This window comes from Copadichromis virginalis, linkage group LG13, assembly GCF_057382275.1.
Source record: "Copadichromis virginalis isolate Kocher_CV1m ecotype Utaka linkage group LG13, C_Virginalis_male_GT1.1, whole genome shotgun sequence".
In the NCBI taxonomy this organism is placed as follows: Eukaryota; Metazoa; Chordata; class Actinopteri; order Cichliformes; family Cichlidae; genus Copadichromis; species Copadichromis virginalis.
The window spans coordinates 18,724,280-18,750,897 of NC_140630.1; the positions used below are offsets into that span (position 1 = coordinate 18,724,280).

The window sequence follows — 26,618 nt, forward strand, 5'->3', positions numbered from 1 at the left end:
ACTCAATCACCCATAAAATGAAAAAATCATCGCTGCTAATAAGAGTGAGTCTGTCTACACAGGAGGATAAAAATGAAACTACTTAAGATTAAGAATAATCAATAGGTTTTGACAAACCAATAGAAGTTATGTGTTATGCAAACCTCAGACACTTCTCAAAACAGCAAGAGAAAACACAAAATCACCTTTGAACTTCACCTCTGTACATACTCCTAACCATGCTCGCAACTAATGGCAGACCAATAAACAACTTGGTAAACAAGATTATCAGTGAATTTTTCAATAGAGACTTCCTAAATTGTAGTTGCAGTTAAATGAAGAATCAGCATGACACAGGGAAAGCACGTTAAGCAGGGAGGTTATTAAAGCGCGTGACAACACACAAGTGTGTGTGAGTCTTTTACTGATTGCAATGGTCCTAAAACTGGTTAATTATTAAAATGTCTGGTAACATCACATGACTCATTGGGTGTAAAGCATCAAGGACAGCTATGTTACACGTGAAAACAACTCATGCATGTCGTTATCCAGTGTTTATCCAATTACATTGACAAGGACTTGATTTTAAGATATCTGTACAAAGGGTAGGACACTCACAGCAGGAAAAAAAGATGCAGCTTTTTCAGAGAAATGGTAAAGCTGACAGATTTTAATTTTTTTTAAATTCATATTTTTATTAAGGTTTCAAAAGCAGGCATTCACAGTATGTACATCATGTAAGCATTCTTCATACTTAGGTTATCTGCCTTAAATACTGAAATAGTATTTTAATTTACATCCAAGTCATAAGGGAAGAATACTTACAACGATAGAAGTAATTGAAACCATCACATAATCCGAAAATCAAAAAACAAAAAACAAAACTAACAAACCTAAGAAAAGAGAAAAAAAAAAAAAAAAAAAACAAAACAAAAAAAAGAAACAAAAAACAAAAAAACAAAAAAAAACACGGATGTGTTGGTATGGGGTGATCCTATAAATATATATACATACATCATAATTATTGGTTTGTAATAGTAAAATCTGGCCTATGAGGCGTGATATATTTAACCCAGTTTTCCCAATATGATGTAAATTTCTCCAGCTTGTGGTTAACAGAAGCTGTTATCTTTTCCATGTTATAAATTTCCATTGTGATTTCCATCCATGTACTTATGTTTGGGCTCTCTGGGGATAACCATTTTCTGGTGATATTCTTTTTACAGGCCACCAATAAAATATTTATTAAATGTTTATCATATTTAGGCCATTCCTGAGGTATATATCCAAAGAACATAGTCTTACTCTCGAGAGATATTTCACGTTTAAAGATATCCTGTAAGGCATTATGTATTTCTCTCCAATAATCCCTCAAGATTGAGCAGTCCCAGAAAATATGGTAATGATTTGCACTTTGATTTCCACAGTTCCTCCAACAAGCAGGGGGGTTATCATCATAATGAGACTTCTGAGAAGGTGTTATAAAGTATCTAATTAGGCACTTCCAGCCAAATTCCCTCCACTTTTGTGAGCTGGTACACATCCACTGATATCTCCATATTGCCGTCCATTCTTCCTCTAATATTTTTATCCCTCCTTCCTTCTCCCATTTTGTTCTAATATATGAAGTCGAATGTGGTTTCAAATCCATTAGACCCTTATAGAGACATGATACAATTGTAGCAGATTTTAAATATGATAAAAGTAAAACTCAGAGATGTAGATGAATATTTGAATAAAAAAAACCTCTTCTCTGACTTTAAAAACTTTTCTGGTTCCACTTATATATGTACATATATACACACACATATGATTGTTTTATCTGTCATCAAAACTCAGATTAGCTTTCCTTTCTACTGACACGTAGACTAAACTATTATCAAAAATGTACTTTAATAAGAATAATCACTCTGTACTGCCCTTATAATAGAGGATAGAGCGTTTTGTTCACTTGTAAAAAACTTTGTCTCTGACCAGACGCCACCAGCTGATAAGCAAAGATAAGCCAAACAACAACAGAAATGTCTGTGCAGTGTGTCAAAAGTCAAATAAAAACAATTAAAGAGCTTTTAATATTTCAACCAAGTCAAATCATTTTAGGGAAAGTTTTGTGCATAATGCATAATATTTTTTTAAAAGACAGAAGATGTAATCTAATATGAAAACTGTTTTTATTAAAAGAAGAAGAAGAAGATGAAAATGAACAGAGAAAAAACGAAAACAGGAAGTCACAACTGTGCATTATGTATCACTTTAAATAGGGAGTTATGTAAAACTGATATTTTGTTTTGCCATTTTAAAAAGCAGTTATCTTTCATTAGGAAAAAAATACACATTTTCAGTGTAGAAATCAACTGTAGTTGAACATACATGGGGGGCATTACTGTAGCAATGTCATTTGTTAGTGTGCAGAGAGGTGTGAATCTGTTTGACCTGGATTACTCTGTTTTATGAATCCTATAAAAAAAAAAAAAAAAAAAAAAAAATCTATTAAGATGTGAGACCAGAGGTTCATGACTGTGTAAAATAACAGTTTGTGCATACATAGATCATCAAAACAAATTAAAACTACAATGAAAAGTTTTTACCTGTGTAAAAGACTCAGTATGTGAATTATACACTAATAATAAAAAAAGAAGAGTACAAATGGCCTTATTATTATTGAAAACTTTACAAACTACACATTTTTTCAGCTTCTTATACTCCTCACAGCTGAGGGGCTTTTTAAACATCTCATATTTACAGAATCTTTTACACACACACACACCCAAAAAGTGAACTTTTACAGATTTGTGTACACATCTCCTGTATGTTTAAATTATTAACATATTTTAGCAAACCTGTTTTCCAAATCCTATAAATCAGACTGCACATTCAGACACATGAGTAGTTCTCTATGCACATTATTGGATGATATCACTAGAGAAGTGCTCCTATATATAGACATCATATTATTCACAGATACTCTGTGAGATGCATTAATGTCTTTGCTCTTTAACTGGACAAGGACTGATTCATTGGTGATTTTATATCTTAAAAGAAAAAAACAAAAAGCAGAGCTTTCTGGCGATTATGACATTTATTTATGGAATTTAATCAGTACACATCAGTATTATTACTCATGATTACTTTTGAGGTATTTTTTTTTTCCAGTCTATCATGACTGTTATACAGTCACAAGGTATTTTTGGCTATTGCGTTTAGAGTTCGGACTTTGCTCACATCTGCCACCTTCAGGCCGTACTCAGGTGCTGAGAAAGAAGCTCCCATTGAGACGCAGGTGTTCCTGCACAACGTCAAGAGAAGAGAAGAAGAAGAGAATTATATAGAAAAAATAATAATTAGATCGACATGAGGTTGCAAGAAGTCTCCTAATGCATGCAACCAAAGGGACAGATCCCACCTCTCGCCTGAGACTGGAAAATAAACACACCTGAACTTCATTGCAGATTCCCGGCTGGAGCGGGCTGAGCAGTGAAACTCTTGAGCCCCTGACCCCTCTAATATTCTCTGTAGGTTCCTTTCTGTGATGCCTCCTCCTGTTATCAAAACAAAAACAGTGACAGTGAATAAATAAATAAGGTTGTAAAAATTCACACATAAATAACAAAGGAGCAATGGCGGAGGCACTAACCAGGCATTATGATAATTCTGCCCTTTGCCTGTTGAGTAGAAATGATGTAAAAATTAAAGGTTTTATGAAAGATCAAGAACAATAACCTAACAGCTATTAGAGTTTCATATGTCTGCATGTAAAGAAAGACAATCATATGGGTACACGTACTTGATCAACAAGCCGTTTAATGAGAGGCAGTCCCTCCAAAGCGGAGCTGTCACAGCCACTAGTCAACACACGCTCGAACCCTAACGATATCAGCGCCTCCAGAGCTACTGCTGGGTCATGAACCATGTCAAAAGCTGCAGTAGGATCATGATTAGTGTCATAATAAAAGCCCAGGCTTAATAATATATCATTAAGACGTTCTATACCTTTTCGGAGCTATACCTGATAATAGCATTATGTAAGGCTTTTATTCCATTAAGAATTTGTGATGCTTTTTAAGTGTAACTGTAGCTGAAAAGAATTTTAAAAGCTTAAAGCTGAAAAGCACTTTGAAGAAGAAACTTTTACCTCGGTGGAAGGTGACAGGCAAGGGACGGGCAGCAGCTAGTGTGCAAAAAAGTAAGAAAACAAAAGAAAGAAATGGAAAAGTACAAAATGTCAAACAAAAGTGCAAAACTGTGAAATACGACTTGTATAATATAAGCAATATAAGCATTTTTTTTCCTACCTTTATGAAAGCCATCACTCATAGCCAGCTGTACTGCTATACTCTATATCAAAGATTGTTGGCTTCACTTTTTTATACTGCATATTGCAAGTAACAATGCAAAGATAGTGATAAAAACTTGAGAGAATATATAGTGTCTGATTTTTGGAGGTTAGCCCTACCATGTTCTGAGGTCTCAGTAGGACCTTTGGAAATATGATGAACTCATGGTGCTGGTTGATTTCGCTTAACATGGGTCACAACTATCTTGTGGAGATGTAGTGCATTTCCTTCTCTGGAGAGCTGACATATGACGGGCTACATGAAACCTTGTGTGAGATTAAAACTGGATTACCAAGCCTGCTGTAACACGTCTTTACCTGTGCATCTTCATAACAAGTGGTGTCCCATAATAAATTAGCTATATTTGCATAGTAAAAATACAAATATTGGATACTCAAGCCTACTAGTTCAAACTCTCTGCACTCCTGACAACCTGTAAAATGTTCCTCTTTCACAAAAACAAAATTACTGAAACAAACTGGTGTCTGTTTCAATGTTATCCCTTAACTAACGGCAAAAATACAGAGCAAAGTGTCCATCAGCTGATTGGATGATTTGAACTTTTCTGGTATGCTTTTCCATACATGTGAATGGGTTATTCAGACCAAAACAATGTAATTTAATAAATGTTTTGGAGGTAAGCGAAACAGTGTGCAGGAGTTACATTCAATTGTTTTGCACACTATCATGTCTGCACCTCCTAATACAGTTTCCGGAAGATCTTTTGTTGATCCCTTAATAAATAATTAACCCAAGTTAAGGTCAAACGCTCATGTTTAGACTGCAAGTGCTTTAGGCCTTGTAAATTATTTGTTTTCTTTTTAAGTGAAAACATGTGAAGAATGAAGGGTCCAGAAATATTGGCTCTTGTGTGTTTTGCCAGCTTTTTCAGAACTTTACAATTCAACAGCAAGTTCATGTTTATTTTTCTTTTTTGTGGCTAAATAAAAGGTGCCACACTGAAGGAAATGGAAGGAAATCTGATGTGACTTGATTAATATAGAAATAGTCCCGATCAAAAGTTTGAGACCACTTGAAAAATGGCAACAATGGCCTGTTTCAGTTTAACCGTTGTTTTCAATAAATTGCAATCTCAAATAAATGTTTTGTCTCACACCCATTTCTTCTTGTTGCATGTTGAAGCTCTACTTGGAAGCTTGTTAAGACCCAACCATGCAAAATATTACTTTTTGCCATTTTTCAGCATTTGATTGGGACTGTATTATGGATCTGTCTTATCATTGAAAAGTGACTAAAAATCTTGGACATAGCAATGAAATTTCTGTGGCTTCTACACTATTGTGATCATATTTTGCCTTTCTGACTTGCATTTCATTTTTTAGGAAAGTATATTTACAATATTGCAGTATTGGAAACAATCTGGGGATACTATTTAGAATAAATCACAAGTCTCTACAATATAAACCAGAAATATTTAATTTTAAAAGAAGGCATATGTTTTTGTGTACTCTTTCTAAAGGTTGATGGTGTTTCCTCAATCTATCGAACTCATAGATATAATTCTTATAACTATTGGTTTATTTTTAGTGTTACTGTATATATTCTGTCTGGCCTTTTCATTGTTATTTAGAGTGATGTAACAAATCAGGTCAAATATATAAAGAGACCATACCCAATAACTCCATGCAGAGCTCTGCATCCACCCGTCCATCTTCTGTCAAGGCACCCAGAACGAGCCCATCGGCTCCTTGGCTCTTCATAAGCTCTATGTCCTTTCTCATCACGTCCACTTCAAGGTCGGAGTACAGGAAGTCGCCCCCACGAGGGCGTATCATTACATAGATGGGGATTTTGACATACTGCTTCACTACATGTAGCACACCTGGAGTAAAGTACAGGTGGAATTATGTGTCATGCAACAAATGCCCAGGCTTCCTATATAAAATAGGATAATGCTTAGTACAGACTATGGACTACTGAAGACATAGTTAATTGGGTTCAAGTTATAAAGGCATTATATGTATTTATATGAAACTCTGCGAATCAGAGGGTGGAATAAAATTGTTCAACAGTGGTTGCTGTATTGGACTAAACACAGAGAGTAGGTATGTATATTACACAGTCATAATAAACTGGTATGGCACAACGTAGGGGAAGCAGCGGAAAAGAGAACATCAAAAGTAATAAAAACCAATAATAGACATGAATAGACATAACAGCCAAAATAAAACTCTCCACAGCACAAGCAACATCCATCATGTCTCTGACTTTATCCCACCAAACTGAACCAGTATGACCTTCAGAGACATGATGACAGCAAACCTGCAGAGAGGGCGGTAAGAACGACAAGGATCTACACACTTTAATGCTTTTCTTTCATGAACTGGGCTGCAGTCACATAGAAAGAAATTGCTTAGGAAGGTTTCTAACCGACTGAAGTGTGTCTAGGTGGCATAACAAGAGCCAATCGAGTTCTCTAAATACTAAGAAAAGGTTTTTATTCTTTTATTTTACCTCTCTTAGCAGAGGCTGCATCAGAGCAGGCTTTATGAAAGAAAAGGACATAATGACATCCCATAATTCAAAGAGATACACTACCTGACTATTATTAAAAACAAACATAGCCATAATCGACAGCTAACACATTAACTGTGTTTTTTTTAATTCTATTTTATGTCATAGTCTGCTGATGTTTAGATTTGTTAAAGGGTATATAAACCCACAGGTGACCTCTAAACATCATACTCCTACTTTTGAAGTAGAGCTGTGTGTAAGAACAGTCAAATTCTATGTGCATCCTGTTCTTTTTTCCTAAGTCCTTATTAGATCTCTTTTTCCATGGAGGTCATAGTAATGTGATTGAGAAAGGGTAGAAAGTCTTTTTGACCCAAGCCTTGTCTGTTAAATAGTATTTAAGGATTTTCCAGAAGATGGCAGTAATGCAACTTGGCAAGTTCCAGTTGACTAAAACCTGAAAGATCTGCTGGCGCCTGATGCGACAGCTTTTCTTTTCTTTTCTTTTGTTTTTTGCTAGGGGTATCTGCAGATGCTCACCTAGACTCGGAGTGAGCCCACCCTCCAGAAGACTAGAGCACAGCTCAAGTCGACCCGCACCTGCCAGGACAGACAAGTTCTGATTACACCTATATAGACTTTTACAGCCTGTAATCTTTGAGGAATTAAATAACACTGCGTGCCAATTTAATACTCATGGTAGAGATATGTCTGAGCTAACACTTCAATATTATGCAACCGTTAACTCTGTTTTTAAGTAGAACTGCCTGTGCATGACCAATCTAGCAAGCACGCCACAGTGAGTTTAATAATAGTACGGCATGACAGTGTTCACTACTGTTCACTTTACTGACCTCCTCGTTCAGCATTGACAGCAGACTCCACTGAGTCCACGCACACCTCCATTAAAAAGCACTCTGCCATACTGACAGTCTAATAAGAGACAGGAATACAGTTAGTGAGCAAACAAGATTACGTGAAAACTCCTCAGTTAACACGTTCATTCATCTTTAGGTTTTAACTACTACTACAGCTACCTGTTAAATCCACGTCTTATCGACTCATGGAACCGTATCAGTCGTTTAAAAACGATATGAAGTCAGGTCATGTTTTGTGAGACTTACTTCAGCTCATACAGCTAGTCCGTAGATCACCGTTTTCCGGGTCGTTGAATTCAAAACACGCGATTAGACGGGTGATAATATATAAACGTTTTATGATGCATTACTGGGCGAAATGCGACGTATGCCCGCCCATGCAGGATACGCCTGAAGACAAAACAAGCCCCCCTCCCCCCAAACGTTCTAGTCTGTGTAATATAATTTCGAAAGCCTGGTATATTATTTATATGTATATATATTTTGTTGTATATATATATATTTATTTATGTTGAGTATGTTTCGTTCCTGACAAAGAAAAAGACATAAATTTTATTTAGTGAGTAAATTTCTTGTGACGTCAGAAGGTCAAAGTTGAAACTGGCCGTTAGGAAACCAGCCGGGTGACAGCACAGTAACAAACGTGCTGAAGCTTTTGCAACACTGTTGGATAGCTTCAGCACTAGCGACGAGTCTTGGAGCACAGAGATGTTAATTTCGTCGTTGCGGACAACAATTTTTTGTGGGTGCAGAAGTGCTGGAAAGGGCTTTCAATACAGCACCGTGAGTATGACTTGTGTTAGCCGCTAATTTTAGCCAATAGCTTAAGTAAGCGTCATTGGGAAGGTCACACGCTGCCAGTAATATACACAATATGTCACATTACACATCTGTCAGCTGCTCTTTGTTCAGCTTTGTTTTTAATATGTGTTTGAATTAGTTAGGACAGGTAACATTAGGTGTTTAGGTGTACTCAAGAGTAGTCACGTCCAACAGCTAACTTACATCACCCATGTCTAGGCAATGCAAACTCTTAGATTAGCATTTGAGCTGAAAAAATAAATTCAGAATGGAAGAACTAATATCATAGACCCTTTAAGAAGGTTTTTGATTTATCAGTAACTAAATTTTCAGAAAAGATAGTGATATCAAATTCAGCAATACCGTAAGCCTTTGTTTATAAGCTTGAAGTAAAGTAGGTTAATTAGCTCTTACATATCTAAAACTATAGAATCACCTTACATGTGTTGTGCTTTCGTAATTTGTTAACATGCTGCTTATATGCGAGTATATGTGTGTGGTGCACTATATTGGAGGACAGCTAGACACTGGTGAGGTGTGGGGTAGCAGTGACAGATGGGTTCAAGGTGGGGGTGTCACTGCATCCAAAGCCACAGTGAAGAAGAAAGTGCAGGCAGTCGTGGGTGTGGGTGGAGACCAATGCCAGGGGTGATTTGTGACAGATAAGATAAACCTTTATTAGTCCCACATGTGGGAAATTTGTTGGGTCACGGCAGAAAGTGGACAGTGCAAAGTTACAAGCAGCAAAAATTAAGAAAATCAGTGGAATAGGATAAAAGGAATAACATGCAATATAAAATAGAATAAAATACTATGTTTCGTCAGATAAATTACACTTAGTGGTACTGCACGTGTGTGTGTGTGTGTGTGTGTGTGTGTGTGTGTGTGTGTGTGTGTGTGTGTCTGCATATGTGTGGTCATCCACAGAGTCTTTGTTGTGGAGTCTGACAGCAGATAACAGGAACAGCTCAGGTTGAGCGGACAAAATTAAAGAATAAAGGTTGAGATGGGTTGGACATGTGCAGAGAAGGGATAGTCGATGTACTGGATGAAGGGTGCTGAGTGTAAATGACATTTAAAATGACTTTTTTTAATTTTTATAATAAGGTAAAGTTGAAGCTTTAATGCTTGTGTTGTCCATCATCATTTCAAGCCACTTCTCCCTTTTATTTACATTAGCGTTCACCGCTTCGAAAATGGCTCTTGAAGAGAGGTCACAGCACCGTCACAGTGGAGGGAGGAACGTCCACTTCAGCAGCAGCAGCTTCTGTCCCCAATGCAGCCTCAAATCGCATAGTGGGTCGATGGTTACTTGGCTGCAGTGGACTGGTGGTTGGGGCTATTGTCTTGGGTGGTGTCACAAGGTACGCACGTTTTAAAATTAGTATGTCTGTATGTACTACTTACTCACTGAAGTACTGTTAACAGGCATTTACTACATTGCTGTATTTTTATGTATTTTTTTTTTTATTAGACTGACAGAATCTGGGCTTTCCATGGTTGATTGGCATCTGGTGAGAGAGATGAAACCACCACAGTCAGAAGGAGAGTGGGAAGCTGAGTTTTCAAAGTACCAGCAGTTTCCAGAATTCAAAATGTAAGGTCTCATTTTTCAGAATCACAGTACATAAAGGCCTGATAAATTTAATTAAATGTGTCTCTGTGTTATGTATTGGTCTGGCCTCTAATGCGGCAATTAGTTAATTTGGTATTATTATGTGTTTTGTTTGTTTAGATTGAACCATAACATGACTTTGCCAGAGTTTAAGTTTATCTTCTACATGGAATGGGGACATCGTATGTGGGGCAGGCTGGTTGGCTTGGCATACATCCTCCCTACTATTTACTTCTGGAAAAAAGGATACTTCACTCGCTCCATGAAGGGAAAAGTGCTGGGTCTTTGTGGATTTGTCTTCTTCCAGGTAAGACACAGCTGTGGAAATGAGAAGATCACTGGAAATAATCATTACCTCATGCCTGATTTAGACTTCTGCAGTGAATCTTTGTTGAGCCTACATCATAACCTGCAGAAGTAGCCATTAGTAAACTTATTTGTCCCTCAATGCTTTCTACCTCTTTGTGCATTCTCTCACTTATATTCTGGTAGTTGCAGCTTCTTTTCACACTGACATTGCTGACATTTCTGAGTCCTTATATTTTATGCTATAATTATCATTCCGTATATTGAGACGTTAGTCTGTCACTGACAAGTTTAAAAACTCCGGCGTAAAAGTAGCCGGAATTGTACAGAAGGAATCAGCTGTACTGAACAGGCTGCGTTGTTAGTTTCAGATGTGTTTTGGATTTACGTCATAGCTAATTCTCAGTCACTTATAGCATTGTTTTTTTTTTCTTTTTTCTTTAAATAGGTTGATTGTACTAATATTTAATTATTGTCACCATCGGGTTTATTATAAATGTAAAGTAAGGAATGTGTATACATGTGTTTGTTTTGTCAGGGCCTTCTGGGGTGGTACATGGTGAAAAGCGGGTTGGAGGAGAAGCCCGAGTCTCATGACATCCCTCGTGTCAGCCAGTATCGTCTGAGCGCCCATCTTGGTTCTGCCTTATTGCTCTACTGTGCCAGTATGTGGACAGGGCTTACTCTGCTGCTGCCAGCTCACAGGGTACAGAGGGACTCTTGCCTACAGAAAAAACACAAATGATAAATTTTGGAGAAATGTAAAGTGAAAGTCTTTTTTTTTTTAACTTGAATAATGGCACCTTTTTCACAGATAGCAGAAACCAAAAAACTCATGCAGCTCAGGAGGTTTGCCAAGGGTACTGGTGGACTCGTCTTCCTCACTGCTCTTTCAGGTAATACTGGATCTTAAGAGAATTCAGTGTCACAAATGGGGTCGCAGAATCTGTCTACCGAAGTGCTGCTTTCAGTCTCAAGCCACTTTGGGGAAACAAAGTGAACTACCTGTAACTACAGCAAAATTGCACAGAAATTTCTCAAAAAGCAGGATGTTAATAGTGAAGACGACCATCATAGAAGCATAGGTGTTCTTTAAAGTGGCACTTGTTCTGACAGAACATAGGAAGCTCTTGGTAAATGGCAATGATGCTAGAGGAGCAGTTAGAATTTGACATGTGCAAATGGTTTTCAGTCCCGGAAGAGTAGGAGTCCACAATACATCTTCAAAGTGTTCTGCTTATTTGCGTCTGCAAAAAGCACAATGTGTTACATAAAATTCTTCAACTGTAAATTCACAACAAGACTGACTAATGAATACTAGAGTGACAGTCACTCAGAGTCATTCATGGCAACTCACAGCTGACTCCATTAGAGTAACCCTAAGTGTATATAGTGTCACATTTCCTCTCTTAACAGGCGCATACTACGCCAGTCACCTCACAGTCTGTATGAAGCTTCGCACTTTGACTCTGAAACTTATGGTTTGAGGAAAGACATTTGGCCTGCTACCCCATGTAATGTTTTTGGGCTACAATTTGAGTACTGTATCTTGGCTTTTGGTAAATGTTGAAACAAAAAGCTTATTCATCTGGTTTGATTTTAATCGAAAGGTCTTTTGTAAAGTTGGCTCTTAGAGGGCAAATGGGTTGAGCGGCTGTGTAGAAAAGTAAAGTTAATGTAATTAAAGGCAATACAAATGTGGTTTAATCTCTATTCATGGAGATGTATTTGAATCATTTATGCATGTACCTTTACACAGGTGCCTTTGTCGCTGGTTTGGATGCTGGGCTTGTTTATAACTCCTTCCCTAAGATGGCAGATAGATGGATTCCTGATGATCTGCTGGCCTTCTCTCCGACCCTCAAGAATTTCTTCGAAAATCCCACCACTGTGCAATTTGATCATAGAATTTTGGTATGCTATTATAGCTAAAAAATGTTGGCATTTCATTGTTTTTATTCTAATTAAACATAATATTTCCAAGTTTTATAACTCTTTTAGATTGATGTGTAATGAAATGTTAATATGTACCCCTCAAGATGTCTTTTTCTTTTCTCAGGGGATTACTTCTCTGACTGCAATTACAGGCCTGTATCTGTTCTCAAGGAGAATGATGCTTCCCAAGAGGGCTAAGATTGCCATCAGCCTCCTGGCAGCAATGGCCTATACACAGGTAGGCTAGAAGACACTGTAATTGCTATACAAATAGGTCCATTACCCTTCAGTATAAACAAATTGTGCTTTTGTGCTTTTCAGGTTGCACTAGGTATCGCCACGCTGTTACTTTATGTCCCCACTCCGCTGGCTGCAACTCACCAGTCTGGCTCAGTGGCTCTTCTCTCGCTGGCTATTTGGGTTCTGGCAGAGCTTCGCAGAATGCCCAAGTAAATTTCTGCTGTTTTACAGAGAAAACCTATCCCTGGTCGCTGCAGGTCAAAGTTTTAAGAGGCAGTAGTGAACTCGAAAAACATGAAACTGTGTTCTTTATTTAATGATGGACTTTTCTGTATATGCTGAAGCATCTGTTCAGTGGGGTATGTCAGCCCCCACTTAAAAAGCTCAAACAATTTCACCCCTGCACATTGCAATCTTTTTTTCCCCCAATCACGAGTAATAGAAATCACAATACAAGTTAAACTTTATTTAAATAAAGATAATATTCCTAAAGTGGGAAAAAAAGAAATCACATTCATTAAATTCAGTTTTACTTGAGATTTTTTTTCCACCGGTCATCCATGTCCCACTTGCTGTGCTCATGATACTTTACACAGGAGAGTCCTTAAAAAAAATATGCATCAAGGCCGTCATCAGAAATACACTCAAATGATTGCGAAAGCTTTTGCTGTCAGAGAAACCCAACTTGTGAAGTGTTTTGCTGTGCCAGGAATTTCATTAGAACATACGAAACAAAACAAAATTTTCAGCTTTAATAACCTGGCAGTTGAAGGCTGTGTACATGGTTTGGAGTCAGCTGGTTCTTCAGAAATGTAGACTGAATTACTGTATTTGTTGATGCTCACACTTTTAAAAAATGTTCTGGATGACATTTTGGTTATGAAATTGTCACATGGTCGGGTGAATCTGCATAGATACTACTGCCTGTTAGTGGAAGGAGACCTGGCTCCTGGGATGGTTTATGTAATTATGTATATTTAAGCTGTAAATGTTTCCTGTTGACATTATGATGAATCATAATTTGAATATTATTATGGACATTGCCTATTTCCCTTTTTTTGGACTCACAGATGTGGAAAAAGGGGGAATTTATGATGACTCTCCCAAAGCACTGAAAGTGTACCAGAATGAATAAAAGCAGGTCCTCACTTAAGCTGATATACACTGTTTTTTCCTGCTGTGACAGGTCAAAATGTCAAATGTTATTGCTACAGGTACTTTGTACTTTATCTCACTGAAAGGACGTATTTTAATAAAGACAATTTATGTATAGTCTGATAAATTCACACGCCAGTCCATTTTGCATAGTAACTGTGTTTTTTGTTTTTTTATTATCTCTGTACAAAATATACACATTTTGAATATGCTATGCAACCAGTTTAGGCTAGCTAGACAGTCAGTACCACGGGTTAGTAGGTTTTCATTGTTCTAGACACAGTACATGCGGGTATAGACAGGTTTTCCTTGTGTTTGGGGAAAATAACGTAACTGTGGGCAGGAACAATCAGAGCCAAACCATTCTTCCAGAACGTATAAATGTAAAAACTGCAGAACATAAAAAAAATAAGAAATTGCAGGGCCGGAAGTGCATATTTTAACCAGGGCCGTTATAGTGTGCTCTGAGAGGAAGGAGACGTTGGGTGAGTGGAGAACATTATTGCTATTTCATGTTTGTTTCAGCTTTTAAGACACTTGGCCGATTTAATTACGGCCCGAGTGCCTCACATCATCTCACATTTGTGTTGCTTAGTTCTAGTGTGAAAAGAAGCAAATAAGTGGTTGCAAATTGCTCTAAAATAATTAATCTGAGCCTAATGGATGGGTTCACAACCTAAAATTGCACTTGACAGCGTGCAGATAAACTACATGTAGTCTACCTCTTATCTCTGATTGCCCCTTATCCAGCTTGATACCCAGTAACTCCCTCTGTCTTCACCCACAGGTGGGCTAAATGTCTTGCCTTAAGTGGCTTTATGTACCTTTTTAATTGATATCTTTTCTTTGGTGTTACAGAGAGGGAGAATAAGAAATGGAGTGAACAATGGGGGCACAGAAAAAAGAAAACTGCTATCAAACTTTGTCTTCCCCTGCTACACACAATCACTTTATGCCTCCTTGAAATGGAAATAGTCAGATTTAATGCAAAAAGGGTGTGGGGACTTTTGTGTTTTTTCAAGTGGTAGAACCTGTGACAACCACATGACATTTCAGATTACAATAAGTTCACAAATACAATCTGCAATCTAATAATCTTCTCTTTGAATGTATATTCATAGACTAGTACGATTGTGGTATGTCATTCCCATGTCGAGAGAAGCTGCTAGGGTCAAAACGGCTCATTAAATTATAGTGCAATCCCCACATTGTACAGCCTAATATCACACCACTGGGAATGCTAGAAAATGTACAACAGTCAATAGACAACTACTGTTAGGATTGTAATAGTTTGGAAGGCCGGGAATTACTCTACCGAAATCTTGTGAATGAAGGTGGGTGTTGTGTCACAAGAGTCTTACATTTGTAAGACAGATGACATCTCCTGTTACACATGCACGCACACATACGCAAAGGGTGAGGCACCTGTGAATGACTAGGACAGCAGACAGACGAGCAGACTTTGGAGTATCTCTGTAAATACATAAGTAGATATTAGTGACATCATCATGCGATATTTAAATCAGTCCCTTGTGGAAAAAACGAGTTTGAAGCTCCCTCCGTAAGACTGAATCGCTCGGATCACCAGTTTGTTGGTTGCTCCCTCAGGAAGTGTCTTTTTCTCTCTTGTCCACCAGGTGGCTGTAGATTCATTTCTATTTGTATGGCCAGCAAATGAGCCATGAGTCTTAACGGCTCCAGGAAGGTGTTACCCACATCTGCAGAGGCAAGATCAGGTTCACAATGCCATCTCTCAGCCATTACGGAGGAAAGGGGAAAAGTGATCTGAGATCAGGGTTTTGGGAGAGCATCCTTCTTCTGAGTTCAACCAGTGGCTGTGATAGTCCCTCCGTCAGCAAGAGCAATAAAAGTTCAAATAAAACAGGCAGGGGCTGGTTGGGTGTTAGGTGTGCAGGTGGCTGTGAGCCCACTGCTTGCTTGCTTTCTCTGTGTCTCTGGGATAAAACATAAGGTTCTGCATGATGAGGATGGGCGCTGGGTACTCTCCTTTGTTGCTTGGAGGAAGCCACTGGGGGGTCCAGTTAGAGGGAGGGGGCCCTCTCTGTGTCCTCAGGACTCAGCTCTCAACAGAGACACGAGCACAAGCTTGCAAGTCGGGAGACAGCCACACACACGCAACACACATGGAATCAGACTCTTTCTCTCTCTCTTCAATCCCGTATTCCTCTTACACACCCACACACACGTACCCCTCTCTGGTGCCAGTGTCCTCACTGGTCCAGATGTTTAGATGACATTGTCAAACAGCTGCATGGACTGCATGATGTTCTCATCCTACAAAGAGGTAAGAGATGTGCACGGGTTTATGTGCAATTTGTGGCTTTATGGAGAGTTATGTGCAGAAAATAGTTCTTGGTCAGGTGCAGTGATTTCCTAGAAAGAGCAAGACTAGATGTCTCCCCTGACTTTCTTTATGCTACAATTAGCTCTCTCTCCAGTTGTAGTTACATGATTAGCGTGGTGGGATTCTAAAGGAGTGCATTTCTAAAAATGTTTTCAATACTCCTTCAGGATTTGGAATGCTCTACCTTTTTGCAAGACTCAATGAATTCATCTATGGTGACCACCCCATCTTTATTCCGGTCCATTTTCTGAAATGAAAATACAACAACCAGACATTTATTTGGCTAACAGCATCATTGTTTTCCCCAAAACAATATTGGTGCCATCAATATTTTTCTGCTTTTAAACAATCATTAAACGAGGGGGAAAGAAAACATGGTTTTGTTTGACCTGGAAGAAGCTCTCCACATGTTCTCTTGGGGCATCGTCCTGCATGGTGGGGTACGTGTATTTCCCCATCATGTCATAGATGGACTTCATGATGTCCAGCATCTCCTGTAAAGTGTATCGAGAAACAGAGAAAACAGTATTGAGAATTTCCAATAAAAATTTTTTTTTTTTTATTGTGTGATGGAAAATGTCATTGATAAATATTCTGCCAGAAATCTCTACATACTTGCAAAATATTGATAATGAGTAATCATCAGCAAGTAATTCAAAGGGACCAAGAAATCAACAAATCCAACACAATCACATGTGTGTTACCTCTTTGGTGATGCAGCCATCCTTGTTCAAGTCATAGAGGTTGAATGCCCAGTTTAACCGGTCATTAATGGTCCCTCTCAGGATGATAGACAGGCCAAATACAAAGTCCTGCAACAAAAGCGGGAACGATTTCCTGCATTGTGTTATCTTTACTTAAATGTTGACACAGTAAATAAAGTCAAACCTTTATCACAGCCTAATCTGGGTGTACAAATACATATTTGTGTGCAAACACAAGTGATGACAAATTTCAGAAGAGCACACATCTTCCTTTATTCCTCAAAAGAAGCTGAAATGTAAGAATAGAATAGAGCTTACCTCGAAACTAACCGAGCCGTTTTTGTTCGTGTCGAAGGCTTCAAACAGGAAATGTGCATACATACTTGAATCTGCAAAGGTAGAGACTTACTATAACCCGTGTGCCCTCAAAACATGTCTTTGAACAGCTGCGATTAGCAGCAGTCTAAATATAGAGTAGATATAAAAATAATTTCAAATACAACTGGAGGTGAGTGGTTAACATTTCATCAACCTAAATATTGTGAAATGAAAAATCACTTTGCCTCTCTGCAGTGCATATACCTCAGTCAAGCCGAGTAGACTTAGAGTAAGATAATTATATTTGCTTCACTGTCATGACAAAAAGCTAAATTAACATTAACAACTGTTGTTTTAATTTCATTTTGAAATAAATGAAACTACTGGCACTGTTGGACTTCTTCGTGCTTATTGCTGGGAGAACTCACCTCCCTGAGGGAAGAACTGGGAGTAAATGTTCTTAAAGTTCTCCTCATTTACCACACCACTTGGGCACTCCTGGGAAAAAAAAATAAAGAAAATACATTTAAAAAAATGTAAACTCATTAATTCCCATCTTGCACAGGATATGCACACATTCAACTAGAACCCCTGTTTTCTCACTGTCTTCTGTAACCAGACCTACATTTTTGAAGCCCCTGTAGAGGACTTGGAGCTCCTTTTTGGTAAACTTAGTTTGCTCCTGCAGCTTGTCCATGCTTTCAGGGCGATGGCACACAGTGGATAACTCAAAGTCATCTTCCACGCTGTCTGTGAGGGACAGATAAGTTTTAGTTAGCATCTACACCACATTAACCCCCAGTGTAGCCATGACCTGGCCAAGATATCTAGCTGAAGTTATCAAACAGATCTTGAGCTTATCATAAAGTTTAAATCTTTATGATATCTTGTGATATTTTAATAAATTAAACATAAACAAACACTATTTTCCATACATAGCTGTGAGATTACGCTAGAAATTTCCACACATCTTTGCAGCATCTTAAGTATTATCTGAAAAGCTGAAGCACACTACAGACAACGAGTGGCCTGTGAGGAAGTGGAAGAAGAGGTTTATCATTCGTAAAAATGGAAGAGACATTTAAAAAGTTCAAAGTAAAGACACTGCCAGATATTTCTTATTTCATTTGCATTCTAGCTGGAACCTATTAGCTTGCACCTGACTTTGACCTCTGTACTGTAAACATGGTATTTCTGGTATATTACATACCAACACACACACATTCCAGTACCCAAATATATGGCACACGCCTCAAATCACAAAAAGAAAAACAGCTCTGACCCACAATCCACAACACCAGATAGTTGTAGAGTTTTTGGAGTCTGTAAGGGTGTATGTAGATTTATGTGTAGCCTGAATGTTTTGATGTGACTTTATCCACACGAGCGTCTGCGCCAGTCTTCTCAACTGACTAAAGAGGCAAGTAGGAGAAAGCAGAGATGTATAGAGTGAAAGAGCACTTGCTTTGACTGATTGAGGGGGTAGTCGAAGGCTTGCAGCACGGCAGCAGTTTGAGGAATCGCTGCTTTATGGTTTTTTTGCTTTGGCTGGTGGAAGGGTTACCTGAAATCACCAACCATAGCACAAGAGTTAGATACACATACTGTGATATACACACACACACATGCCTATAAAGTCATGCAACGGACAGATTCAACAACAGACGGATTCATGCTGCTGACTTGGCTTAGCAAAGGGAGACCACCAACTTCAAGCTGTAGATAGTACCACCTGCTCTCAGCTCACCCCAATAAACACACAGTTTACCTCATAAGACTGATTTGTATCACGGTGCCATATCCAGTACACTGACTTTAGAAATATTAGTGCCGAGTATACCAATTCAAAACATAAACCAGCATTGTACTCACGTTCAGGTTAAACAACCACTTAATGGTAAATGGCCTGTATTTGTATAGCGCTTTACTTGGTCCTAAGGACCCCAAAGCGCTTTACACTATACACAGTCATCCACCCATTCACACACACATTCACACACTGGTGGTAATTGAAAGCAATTTGCAAGAAGGGTGAACAGAAAAACAAACCCAGCCAGAGCCCATAACATCTACCAGAGATTGTTTTGTGTGTCACGAAATGGATATTAGTAGACGTAAAACACATTGGCACAGATAAATCTGGGTACTTACTGCATAGAAGTCCACATATCCCTTTAAGGAGGACCCCAGCAGTCTGAGGGATGAAGTAGGACATGATGGACTGAAAACCAACACAACCACAGCACCCCCACTGATTTATCTCGCCTTTGTTATGTCTCACCCTGTTATCTCTCTGCTCTGTGGAGCGTCAGGGGCTCTTGCCCTCCTGACAACATGTGGCTCTGGCATCATTTGCAACCAGAACAAGCAGAGCACGCTCTCCAAGCATACCAGATTCTTCTATCGAGCAGTCTCACAGAGGCTCAGCCATAGGCACAAGGGTCTGCTTGTGGGCAAGTGTGTTTTTTTTTGTTGCAAACAGGTTCATCAGCTGACAACAATGCAGACATAACTATCAAATGCTTAACAACCAATGAAATGTGCAAAAATAAGTCAGAAAATGTCCAGTGTAACCCACAAAAGATTAATCATGGAGTAAGTGGAGCCATAAAATGAATGAATAAATTAATGACCTTTATGATATTTTAATATCTTAACTTCCAGAAACCTTCAGAACAGCTATTAAATGGACCTTGAGATGAGTGTTTCATTACCTACTTGTAATTTCTTCATAGAGTATTGTTAGTCTAATTAACATATGAGCGTATCGCTCAGTATAGTTCATCATATTCAACATAAATAGCAACTATAGGTGTCAAAGAAGTGACAACAGTGTGCAATACATCAATTTGAAAGAGAGTAAAGAAGCATACCAACAATGTATGGACACTAGTTACACCTAAATTGTTTTTAGTGCTCCAAAACCAGACATTTTTTGTACCGGTAATTATAACACTGCAATCAACATATTAGTACAGCAAAAATGCTAAATCATAACATTTCTATGATTGGAAACTCTCTTGGGTAGCATTCCAGATTACAGTTTGAACTTATCAGCATGTGTTATACTGATATGAAGGCCAAAACAGAGACACAAACAAACGGAAATGAACAGTGATATCTACTGCCTGTGCTCCACATGGAACACTGAGTTTTAAATACTTGTGAGACCCATAAAAAGCCAAATCTGCTGGAGACTGTCAGTGATTAGATGTGCTTGTTTAGAGACACATTTTCCTGGCTCCCTTTTAAAGCCCTCGCTCCATCTTTGTTATTTTGTCTGTATTTTTGTCCTTTTCTGGCGTTAACATTTCTTGTTCTGATGTCTCAGTAAACGTGCTTTAGATGTCATGGATACGATTCTCCTGAAATAGAGATATTTGATCTCAGAGGCAGTAACCTTAATATGCACACATATCTATCTATCTATCTATCTATCTATCTATCTATCTATCTATCTATCTATCTATCTATCTATTATCCTCCATACTAACAGAGTCCTATGTCAAAAACAAGTAGGTTACTCTACTCCTTGAGCTACTGAAGTGACACGTGATCAATTTGTTCTCTAGTCTTTGAAGTTAAAATTGTTTTTTGAGTGGCACTGACAATGAGACCAGAACTTCTTTCATTCTGGCCTGAGTAGGCAGAAAAGTAAAAAAAACACTGTTCCTTATTGTGCAGCATCACAATGCTCTTACCCAGCATGCCCTGTAGTGATGCAATTAGAGCGCGATAGTTTCCCTCAGGGCACACTGACAGACCATCACAACACTTCAGTAAATAAGAGAACAGCTCTATTTTTAGTAAAATGGTGGCAGCACATTTTTGGCAATATTTAGTAACTTTTGAAGGAACTTCCTAAACTTGAGAAATCTGAGGATTTTCTCAAGGAATGCAGAAAATCACGTGTAAGCCCTGAACCACAGGGAAGACAGCAAGCATTACAGATACACTGTACTGCTTAGTGTATCTGCAAGCCCAACACTGGGACTTTTAGTTATGATCTCTAGGAGTGAAGCCACGCAGAGCTACATTTTAAAAGTGGTTCAGTTAGTTCCCCAAGCACCTTTAGTTTCAAATGAGTCCGGGGACCTTTACCTTTACTTTCCACTTCTCCTTCCTCTTTTTCTTCTAAACTGCAATCAAGCTAGTTAGTAAGGTTGGAGGCAAAAAAACCCCCCCAAAAACAAAAGAGAGAGAGAGAATGATGCTCAAAATCAGTGCAGCAGAGGAATTTCCCAAAATGCCTCCACTGTTACAGCCTTGCTGTCTGGTAAAAGCTTGACTGTTCCAAACAGCACGGTCCCAGTCTGCCATGCAGCCTTAAAAATGTGTGGCCTCAGGGTGCGCTGGTGGCACTGTGGTTAAGACACATTTCACATAGCTGCAACCTGCTGGTTTAATTCCTTTATTGCATATAATAGCCCTCTGTCTCCCTCCCCCATTCTGTATCTGCTTCACTACTGTACACCATCTAAAAATGTTAAAATGCCCTAACCTGCTCGCCCACAAGAGAAAAAAAAAAGGAAAAGGAAATCAGCACTCTTTAAGCCGAGGCGTAGACACGCCTGAAGACACCACAAGGGTGGCCTTTCTCAGACTTTCTAAAACTCTCCAGAGAACACTGTAAAGCTCTTCATGATGAACAAACTGAGTTTTTCTTTAAATCAAAACAATGAGAATATTTTAAAATGCAGGTCCTCGTCGCATTAATAAATGTCACGTATAGCCTGTGGCTGATTATAATGAACGAGGTACTGAATGGGCTGCAGTTTTAATACTTTTGAACTTATGTGTGACATAGAGAGACACAGATACACCAAGCATACACCAAGCCTCATAAAAAAGATCTCTCTCTCTCTCACACACGCACATAGACACACACACACTACACAGGGCTGTAAATGGGTGTGACAGACTGAACAGCTAGGCAGTGAAAGAATTAGGCTAAAACTACTTCATGTTAACCTCAAACACAGAAACCCACCATGAATACATATGCAGACGCCTGCCTCTCCAGGTAAGTGTTCTCTTCCAGCTGTCCCCTGACTATATTTATCAATTTAACCCTTTCCGTGCCTCTTTTTTTCTTTTGAATAATTTCTCTTACCTGTCATAGAAATGTCGATGAGCCCCAGAAAGTGCATCAGTTTGAGGGAACTGCAGACCACCAGGAGGATACCCACAGTCTGCAGCCCCTCCACCTCCCACTTGTCTTGGAAGAACAGATGCATCCTTCCCCCTTCCTCTCCCTCTTTTCCTATCACCAAAAATCTTTCTCTTGCCTAGGGGCAACCGTGCCCCCCTCCCTCAGTTTCCAGCCCAGAATGCAATGTCTTTTTCTTCAGCCTCTCAGTCTCCAGCTATATCCCGGCGTTCAGCCATCCTAACGCCGCACAGCTCCCCACCCGCTGTCTTCACTGAAGGTAGATTGTTATTCTCCTCGTTTCTTCTTCGAGAGTGGTAAGTGCGTGGCAGCAGGAATTTCGACTTGCTACTCCACCCCCACCTCCTCTGAGGCTGTCAAAGGTGGTTTAAGTTCCAGGTGAACTTCGGACAATGCACTGTGTATGTCCTGGCAGGTTGGTGGCAATTGTTTTCTGACTCTCTCTGGTTTTCTTGCTGCTGACTCAAACTCTCTGTTCTTTCTGCCTGTCCTCCCTCTCTTTCTTGCCTTACCTCCGTCACTCTCCTACTGCTGTGTCCCTCCCCATGTTTAATTGGGTCAGTGATGGAAGTGAAGGGAGGAAAGAGGGGGATGAGAAATTGAGGCGGGGGAAGGATAGAGTAGTACTACTTGTAGGTAAAGAGGGGAAACAGAGAGGGGGAGACATGCGAGAGACAGATGAGAAGAATGAATGGAGAGATGAGAGGGGAAGATAAAGGAGGGGCGAGAAGGAATGGTCAAAGACAAATAACGATAAGAATAGCAAATGCAAAAAAAAAAAACCCAAAACAAATAATCACTCCAAAAGAGGCAGCTATGGGAAATGGAAGGATAAATTTAGGCAGAGAAGAAGCAGGAAAAGACTTAACATAAGGGAGGGGAAAAACTGCGATGACAGAGTGGCAAAGCATCTGACCCAGCAACGCCTGTGGACAAACTCACAGATGTGACAATCTCCCCTGAGTATAAAGTCAACACACAAACACACAGCCTGGAGGTGAAATCTGGCTATCAAATATTGCATTTGAACTCCAGCGCAGCGTGGAACATTTCAGCTGGAATGAGATCTATTGCTGTCACATCTGGCACACTGACATCCAAGCACAGACAGACACACTGAAAAAAACCCAAAAGAACAACACCCTCCCCCTAGAAAATAATGGATTTAATGTACCAGAGTGGATAGGAAACTGATTTAGACACTTAACCTTTCAACAAGGTGCACAAGGCATGAGTGAGTACAACAGGTAATAAAGTTATGAGCCTTCTAAAGCACAGTGTATAATGGATACATGATCAAGGAAATTATATTTCTAAGTGGAATTGAGATATCCCAGCTGAACCGATATTGGATCCAGTCATGACCTTATTACTATAAGTGGATCTGTTATTGGCAAGATGCGGCCAATCCACACTAAAGTCATTTTCTTCGTTTGTCAGTGCAAAAATTGACTGTCTGTAGTGCTAAACCTGAAATTAAGTAACACCTACAACTGATTACTGTGAGTGGTGGTAACAAGAACGATGTACTGAGGCATAAGAATTGCAAAAAGTCCTCCAAATGAAATGACAAAATATGTAATTGATAATCTTGTTCCACAACAATGCATTTCTACATTTTCTAATAAACAGCTCCTGTCAGCAGGGCAACATTATTATTTGTTTTCTTATTTCAGTAACAAATAACTGACGGAAAAAAAATGTTTTCTAAACTGCTACATGGTTCAGATGTTAAGAGGAAAAGTGCAATATATATTTAAATACAATAACTACTAACAGATATAGAAGGCTCATGGTCATGGCTAGGGAGGAAGCAATATTAAGTTTTTATAGGAAACGGGATGAGAACAATGGTCTTGTGATACCATGAACCCAATCTCAATGTCCACACTCAAAGACTTGCAAAGTTCAAAGTTTCAAAGTTTGTTACAGCTAAATCTGTGAGGTTTTAGGGCTATCCCACTGTCAAACAGTCAGGTGCACAAGGGCTCTTTGGCAAACATTTTGAGTCCTGTTTGCATACTGCATTTGTGCAGACTGTGCCTTTGCCAAGTTCATTGTGATTTCGCTTTAAACACACTGTTGCGGAAAGAAAGAAGAAAAGCAAAGTTTATGCATAAATCTTTTTTTATTTTTCTTCTTTCTTTTTTTTTTACATTTTTGTTTGATGATGAAGTTTGAAAAAACTGATAAATTATTTAAAATAACTTCTTCTTTCCACTCTGCAAGGTAGGAGACAGGAAGATTTCAAATGACAGTTAAAGTACAGAGTTGGTAACTTGCGTTTCTTTGCCAAGGCAGGCAAGTGTTTTGGGAAAGTAATGTCGTCTACTCACTAATCCATTCAGTAGTGCTATACAAAAAGGCAACCGAGTTCATGTTCAGTGTCAGAAACTGGGCAATCACTGTCAACTGTTTCCATTATTCTAAAGCAGACATTTAATTTGTGATGTCAAGCAAGGAACAAGTGTTCATTAAAATAAATGTCTTCACAGGTGCTATTCTATAAATAATCTACATAACGCATTGTATGCTCACTAGATACGTCATTAGGTGCATCTGTTCAACTACTTTAAAATGGAAATATCTGATCAGCCAGTGACATGATAGCAATTCAGCGCATTTAGGCACATAGATATGGTCAAGACGACCTGCTGAAGTTCAAATTGGCCATCGGAGTGAGGAAGATTTAACCGACTTTGAATGTGGCATTGTTATTTGTTCCAGATGGGCTGATCTGAGCTGTGTACTGGGATTTTACCACACAAACACCTCTAGGGTTTACAGCAGGGATGTCACACTCATTTTACACTGAAGGGCACATATAGCCCACTTTGATCTTAAGTGGGGTGGTGATGAGTGAAACTCACCTCTCAGTCTTCACCTACACATTTAATCCCTCAGATATCTTAATATAAGATAAAGAAGGGTAATCTTGACACCACATCTCAGTTTTTCTACATCATAAATGTGTAAATTGAGAGAAAATCAGCAGGAAAAGCTGCAAAACTTCTAAAAAATAAAGTTAAAAAATGTATGCCCGCTTTCATATTTTCCAAAGCCGTCCAGTGGGAGTCGTTGCCAGGCCAATTCTTTCCCACAGGCCTTGTGTTTGAAACGCTGGCTTAGACAGAATTGTCTAAAAAAAAAAAAAGAGTAGATATCTACAAATGCCATGTTGATACCAGAGGTTAGAGGAAAATGACCAGACTGCTTCAAGCTGACAGGAAGGTAAAGTAACTCAAATAACCATTTGTTACAACCAAGGAGAGCAGAAGAGTGAGAGAGAATGCAGAAGAGCATCTCTGAAGACTTAACACACTGAACCTTGAAGTAGATGGGCTACAGCAGCAGAAGACTACACCACGTACTACTATTGTCAGCTAAGAACAAAAAACTGAGACTCATCAAAATTGGACAACAGATGGCTGGAAAAACATCGTCATGTGGTGACTCTTGGTTTCTGCTGTAACATTCAGATGGTTGGATCAAAATTTGGTGTAAACAACAAGAAAGTATAAATCCAGCCTGCCTTGTATTAATGGTACAGGCTGCTGCTGCTGGTGTAATGATGTGAGGGATATCTTCTTGCCACACTTTGGGTGTCTTAGTTGCAACATAATTCCCTACCTGAGTATTGTCGCTGACAACCCTTTATAGCCACAGTGTACCCATCTCCTAATAGGTGCTGCAGCAGTCAAGAATTTCAAATCATCTCAAACTGGTTTCTTGAACAACAGTGAGTTCACTGGACTCACATGACCTCCACAGTCACCAGATCTCCATCCAACAGATCATCTTTGAGATGTGATGAACGGGAGATTCACAACATGGACGTGCAGTTGATAAATCTGCAGCAACTGTGTGATGCTGTCATGTCAATAAGGAACAGAATCTCTGAGGCATGTTTCCAGCACCTTACTGAATCTATGCCATGAAGAATTAGAGCAGTTATGACGACAAATGGGGATCCAGCTCAGTGCTAGTAATGTTTAGGTAATGAAGGGGCTAGTGAGTGTATTAACTTAAATAGAATACGCAACATAACTTTCTAAATACTGTGATATATTCAGGCCAAACTCTCAAATACAGTCAGAGTCAAATCAAGGATAAAAGTGCTACAGCTCAAGGCTGGTCATACCTATCTGTCATTATCTCTTACCTAAAGCATTATTATCCCTGTCATATACCAAGACGTTGCTTCTCTCCTCAATATTTGTTCAAACATGATGGCTCTGTGAGTCCAGGAATATTCTAAGGCACTGACTTTTGATCTTACTGTTGCTTCTAATAATGGTAACAAAGTTTAGCTTGCTTCACTGTTGCACTGTTTGCATCCCCGT

General features: G+C 39.0%; 3 protein-coding genes across 6 annotated transcripts in view; 1 reads left to right on the forward strand and 2 right to left on the reverse strand.

Moving 5' to 3' along the window:
- Window positions 1-2,131: 2,131 nt before the first annotated feature.
- Window positions 2,132-8,031, reverse strand: cutc (cutC copper transporter homolog (E. coli)). Of its 2 annotated transcripts, none has more exons than XM_085477758.1 (9): window positions 7,913-8,031; window positions 7,643-7,721; window positions 7,329-7,388; window positions 5,947-6,156; window positions 4,112-4,147; window positions 3,764-3,897; window positions 3,614-3,641; window positions 3,413-3,518; window positions 2,132-3,265 (listed from the first exon to the last, which is right to left on the reverse strand). In XM_085477758.1, the coding sequence occupies exons 2-9, from the start codon at window positions 7,710-7,712 to the stop codon at window positions 3,154-3,156; spliced, it is 756 nt and encodes a 251-aa protein (XP_085333884.1). In that variant the 5' UTR covers window positions 7,713-7,721; window positions 7,913-8,031; the 3' UTR covers window positions 2,132-3,153. The 2 variants fall into 2 exon arrangements, with proteins under 2 accessions (XP_085333884.1, XP_085333883.1); XM_085477757.1 differs by having other exon boundaries at window positions 7,826-8,031.
- A 209-nt stretch (window positions 8,032-8,240) lies between these two features.
- Window positions 8,241-13,849, forward strand: cox15 (cytochrome c oxidase assembly factor COX15). Its single transcript, XM_085477753.1, has 9 exons — window positions 8,241-8,449; window positions 9,647-9,831; window positions 9,942-10,064; window positions 10,203-10,389; window positions 10,927-11,094; window positions 11,203-11,284; window positions 12,148-12,302; window positions 12,448-12,561; window positions 12,645-13,849. The coding sequence occupies exons 1-9, from the start codon at window positions 8,375-8,377 to the stop codon at window positions 12,774-12,776; spliced, it is 1,221 nt and encodes a 406-aa protein (XP_085333879.1). The 5' UTR covers window positions 8,241-8,374; the 3' UTR covers window positions 12,777-13,849.
- The window catches only part of LOC146695529 (A-type potassium channel modulatory protein KCNIP2), a 126,894-nt gene continuing 113,271 nt past the window's right edge, over window positions 12,996-26,618 (reverse strand). Inside the window, exons 2-9 of one of the 3 annotated variants that reach the window (XM_085477754.1) lie at window positions 18,571-18,669; window positions 17,731-17,855; window positions 17,534-17,603; window positions 17,106-17,176; window positions 16,788-16,895; window positions 16,473-16,577; window positions 16,268-16,330; window positions 12,996-16,013 (exon numbers count right to left, since the gene is read on the reverse strand). In XM_085477754.1, coding sequence (XP_085333880.1) covers window positions 15,966-16,013; window positions 16,268-16,330; window positions 16,473-16,577; window positions 16,788-16,895; window positions 17,106-17,176; window positions 17,534-17,603; window positions 17,731-17,855; window positions 18,571-18,669 — 689 coding nt within the window. In that variant the 3' untranslated portion in view covers window positions 12,996-15,965. Of the gene's footprint in view, window positions 16,014-16,267; window positions 16,331-16,472; window positions 16,578-16,787; window positions 16,896-17,105; window positions 17,177-17,533; window positions 17,604-17,730; window positions 17,856-18,570; window positions 18,670-22,218; window positions 22,776-26,618 lie in introns of those variants that run through there. The other 2 variants (XM_085477755.1, XM_085477756.1) reach the window with 2 other exon arrangements.